The sequence below is a fragment of the Etheostoma spectabile genome, chromosome 4, assembly GCF_008692095.1.
Source record: "Etheostoma spectabile isolate EspeVRDwgs_2016 chromosome 4, UIUC_Espe_1.0, whole genome shotgun sequence".
In the NCBI taxonomy this organism is placed as follows: domain Eukaryota; kingdom Metazoa; phylum Chordata; class Actinopteri; order Perciformes; family Percidae; genus Etheostoma; species Etheostoma spectabile.
In genome coordinates this window covers 36,136,207-36,140,029 of record NC_045736.1, presented here as the reverse complement: position 1 = coordinate 36,140,029, position 3,823 = coordinate 36,136,207, and the positions used below count along the sequence as shown (strand labels likewise).

Below are 3,823 nucleotides of genomic sequence, written 5' to 3'. Positions count from 1 at the left end.
GTGCCCTGCTATGCCATGAACTTTTAGTCACTGTTCCCTCTTTTACTGTGACTGTTATTGCCACTCTTCATTTCAACCCCAACCGGCGGTCAGACACCGCCTACCAAGATCCTGGGTCTGACCGAGGTTTCTGCCTAAAAGGAAGTTTTTCCTCGCCACTGTCGCACTGTTGCTTGCTCTGGAGGGAATTACTAGAACTGTTGGGTCCTTAAATTATAGAGTGTGGTCTAGACCTACTCTATCTGTAAGGTGTCTCAAGATAACTATTGTTATGAATTGATACTAAAAAAATAAAATTGAATTGATTCTACAGGCTGACATTGGCTCAAAGTCATAGCGCCCCCTAGTGGAAACCGGAAGTAGATCTAAAAGTGAAGGTGCTATACTTTAACAAACTAGATTTCATCTATTGGACTTCGGTCTGTACCATCTCAACACCTTAGAAATGAAGATATTAAAAGCAAAACTTTATAACCATAGGCGTGGACATGGGGTGGCCGCCATTTTGAGCATTTATCAAACAAAGAAGTTGTTGTAACTTTAGTGTACATTGTCCAATTTGGCCAAAATGTCTCATTATTAATAAGAGTCCAGACCTGAGGACATTTTTTGAACAAAATTGACTTTTGGTCATAGCGCCCCCTGCTGGCAACAGGAAATCAGCCTTATATGACAATCATCATCCCATTTACATCATGTGTGAGGTGTCATTGAACTCAACAGAGTTCCTTCTTCATTACTGGTAGTTTGGACTGCTCTCTATGCTTCAACCACGCCCCTTTCATAACTGGTGACCCATTTAAGGTAGAGTCTTGTGTGAAATATTATTGAACTCAGCACAGAAATACTTATTAATTGGTAAAGGTTTGCCCCGGCCCCTATGCTTTGGCCACCCACCCTCTCACAATTAATAAACTGTGGTAGGGTCTTGTGTGAGATACCATTGAACTCAGCAGGGTGTTACCTTTTTATTGGTGAGGATTTGCGGTGTCTGAGTGCAGCGCAAATGCACGGTCGCAAGGAGCAGCATCCGCCAGTAACACCGACGTGCGCAGAGGCGCGAGGACCCGTCCAACGCTGCTTGCAGCTTTAATTGTTTTGTTGCTCAAGTCAAGCATTTGCTCATTAAAGTTTTATCATTGGACAGGGGAAATTATTACAGCAAGAAATATGTTCAAACAACATGTTCATAAGAAATGTGAAGATATCCTTTAAATTAGTCTAAAACGGGTCCATTTATTTCAGTGAGAAAGGTTTGCAAAAGGAGAACAGAGTGAGTAAAAAAAGATTTGAGATCAGAATTTTCCCAAGTGTTTAATTTGCAATTACTACAATAGATTTGTGATATTGCTAATATGTCCGATAATATGTGGCCCAAACATTGCAGCTTTCGGTGACAGATGAACATGTGATTCCAAAACGTCTCATCATATCATACTACATGTAGCTTATGTGCTAGCCTTCAGTAACCTCACCAGCTGAGAGAAAGCTTTCCAAAAAAAGGATTTCTTTGTGATTCAAAAACACATGTCGTACAAAACATTTACACTTAACAACAAAGTCTCCACAAATAATTCTCTGTCTGCAGACACCCTGACCAACTTCTGTCTCTCAACATATCCGTCTCCATCAGTTCCTCCATCAGTTTGCGACTTTGCGGGCACGTCGGCAGAACGTCCAATGATGTTCGACCGTGTTCTCATTGGCCCGTTCGCTCATGTGGTGAACACGTGTGTTGCGTATTGTGAAACCCTGAAAAATAATGAAACAGACAAACTGAGTCATAGCACCACAAACATGCATATTTTCCTATTAGCCATAACTTTAAAAATGTTATCTTGTACAACCCATTTATGGTTGATGCTTTTTTTTTTTTTGTGTCAATGTCAAAAGTTAAAGTACTCCAACTGATCTGACCCGTGTTTTGTAGCAGGAGGACCATTTCTACACAATGTCACAGACATAGATAAAAGCCACATACAGCTTTAGCGATGAAGTCAAGCAGGTGGACACGCAGGCTGACTTCCTGTTGGTGGTCACATGGTCCGAAGGTGAAGGACACCTGGTAGTCTCTGGTGTCCATCATGTGTTTGTTCCACTTTGTGAAACCACTGGAGATGGACTCCAACAATGCATGGACCTAAAAAAAATAAAAGAAACACATAAAAAAATAAGTGGTGTGTGATAACATATTTAAAATATTTTTTTCTTGTATTATTCTGGCTATATGAGGGTGCTGAATGTCTGATTTTGCATAAAATTGCTTGCTTTCACAATAAAGTAAATCTCCCCCCCCCCCGTGGATTGCTACAATGGGGGGAAATTGAATAAGGGCCAAAAGTTCTATTTACAACCACGAAAGACAAGCAGGCTAAGAAACCAGACTAAGTTATGTGTTCTGTCTATCTATTTATCTCCCCTGCTCTGTTTCAGTGTGTACAGCACCGCGCCTACACAAAATTACCTAATTCAATTTCAATTTATTTTTATTTATAGTGTTGAATCATAACAGAAGCGATCTCAGGACACATTTAATATAGAGCATATCAAGACCATAGTCTGTAATTTACAGAGAGACAACATTCCCCATTGAGCAAGCAGTTGATGTCGGTGGCGAGGAAATACTTCCCTTTCATAGACAGAAACCTCATACACAACTTATTATATAGTTATGATATAGCTGCTGTTAGGGGCGTCACAATTTTGATTTTAAATCAAAAATTTATCGAAATACTTTCAGCTATCAAAATCAGAAGCAGGATCTGTGATCCCCCCCCTTGGCATTTTTCCTCTCTTTCTTGCACATGTTCAAAGAACAAAAGAAAACACTGACACAACGTAGCTTACCTCCTAGTAGCATGCAGCTAAAGACACAGGTTATCTTATCGTTGGCCTACTGACTATTACGCCGGAAAAACACACCACCGGGGCAGCGTAGATCCGTGCCTGGCAGTGGGCCTGGCTGTTCATACCAGCAGCGCATTTCTCCCCATCGGTCTCCTGTCCACTCTACAGAACGTCTCTCTCTCACTGTGTGTGTGTGTGTGTGTGTGTTGTGGTGGTGGGGTGTGGGTGTGGTGTGTGTGTGTCACTCTGTCCGTGGCCGATTGCATGCGCAGTAGACACAGCTGTGAAGGAAGCACAAAAACCACCATAACCTGTGTGTAGCATCTACTATGTGATTACATACCTGGCTAACACATTCGCTTGCTGAAGTTATTATATATATATATATATAGTTATATATATATATATATATATATATAGAGTCCCGTTCTGGACCGTGTTTGTCTGATGTGGTGGTGAGTGGTACGCAGGGGACAGTGCGTCTCCTTTCTGTTCACATTAGCACCACAGATTCCAGCACAACTCAGAGTCATGCTCACACGCAGCGTTTTCTGAGACTCTGCAGTTGTTGGGTGTGTAAGAGATGGACAGGAGGGAGGAGTACAGGGCAGGTGGATGACTGTGGAATGGTCTGGTAAGAATCACTGCTGCTGAACGTGGATAAGACAAGAGATGGTGATAGACTTCAGAAGGAAGGGAACGGCTCCGCAGCCTTTGCATCCTGGGAAGTGACGTGGACATGGTGGACAGATTACAGATCCTGGGTGTCAACTCGACAGGCAGGCTGACTGGAAGATAAAAACAGCATGCTGTTTAAAGAAGGGGATGAGCAGACTCTATTTCCTGAGGAAGCTGAGATCCTTCAACGTGTCCAGCAGGATGTTGGAGATCTTCTACCAGTCTGTTGTGGCCTGCGCTCTGTTTTCCTCCGCCGTCTGCTGGGGGGGGGCAGCAGCATCGGAGCCAGCAATACAAA

At 42.6% G+C, this 3,823-nt stretch overlaps 1 protein-coding gene and 1 long non-coding RNA gene across 4 annotated transcripts in view; one reads left to right on the top strand and one right to left on the bottom strand.

Moving 5' to 3' along the window:
• The first annotated feature begins 914 nt into the window (after window positions 1-914).
• The window catches only part of LOC116688355 (uncharacterized), a 12,033-nt gene continuing 9,124 nt past the window's right edge, over window positions 915-3,823 (top strand). The window contains exon 1 of the long non-coding RNA XR_004331766.1: window positions 915-1,095. This is a non-coding gene — a long non-coding RNA (uncharacterized LOC116688355). The remainder of the gene's footprint in view (window positions 1,096-3,823) is intronic.
• Window positions 1,296-3,823, bottom strand: part of kctd6a (potassium channel tetramerization domain containing 6a) — a 15,671-nt gene continuing 13,143 nt past the window's right edge. For 2 of the 3 annotated variants that reach the window (XM_032514355.1, XM_032514357.1), the window contains 2 exons: window positions 1,982-2,140; window positions 1,496-1,752 (listed from right to left, as the gene is read on the bottom strand). In XM_032514355.1, the coding sequence (XP_032370246.1) occupies window positions 1,642-1,752; window positions 1,982-2,140 (270 nt within the window). In that variant the 3' untranslated portion in view covers window positions 1,496-1,641. Of the gene's footprint in view, window positions 1,753-1,981; window positions 2,141-3,823 lie in introns of all 3 variants that reach the window. The other variant, XM_032514356.1, reaches the window with a different exon arrangement.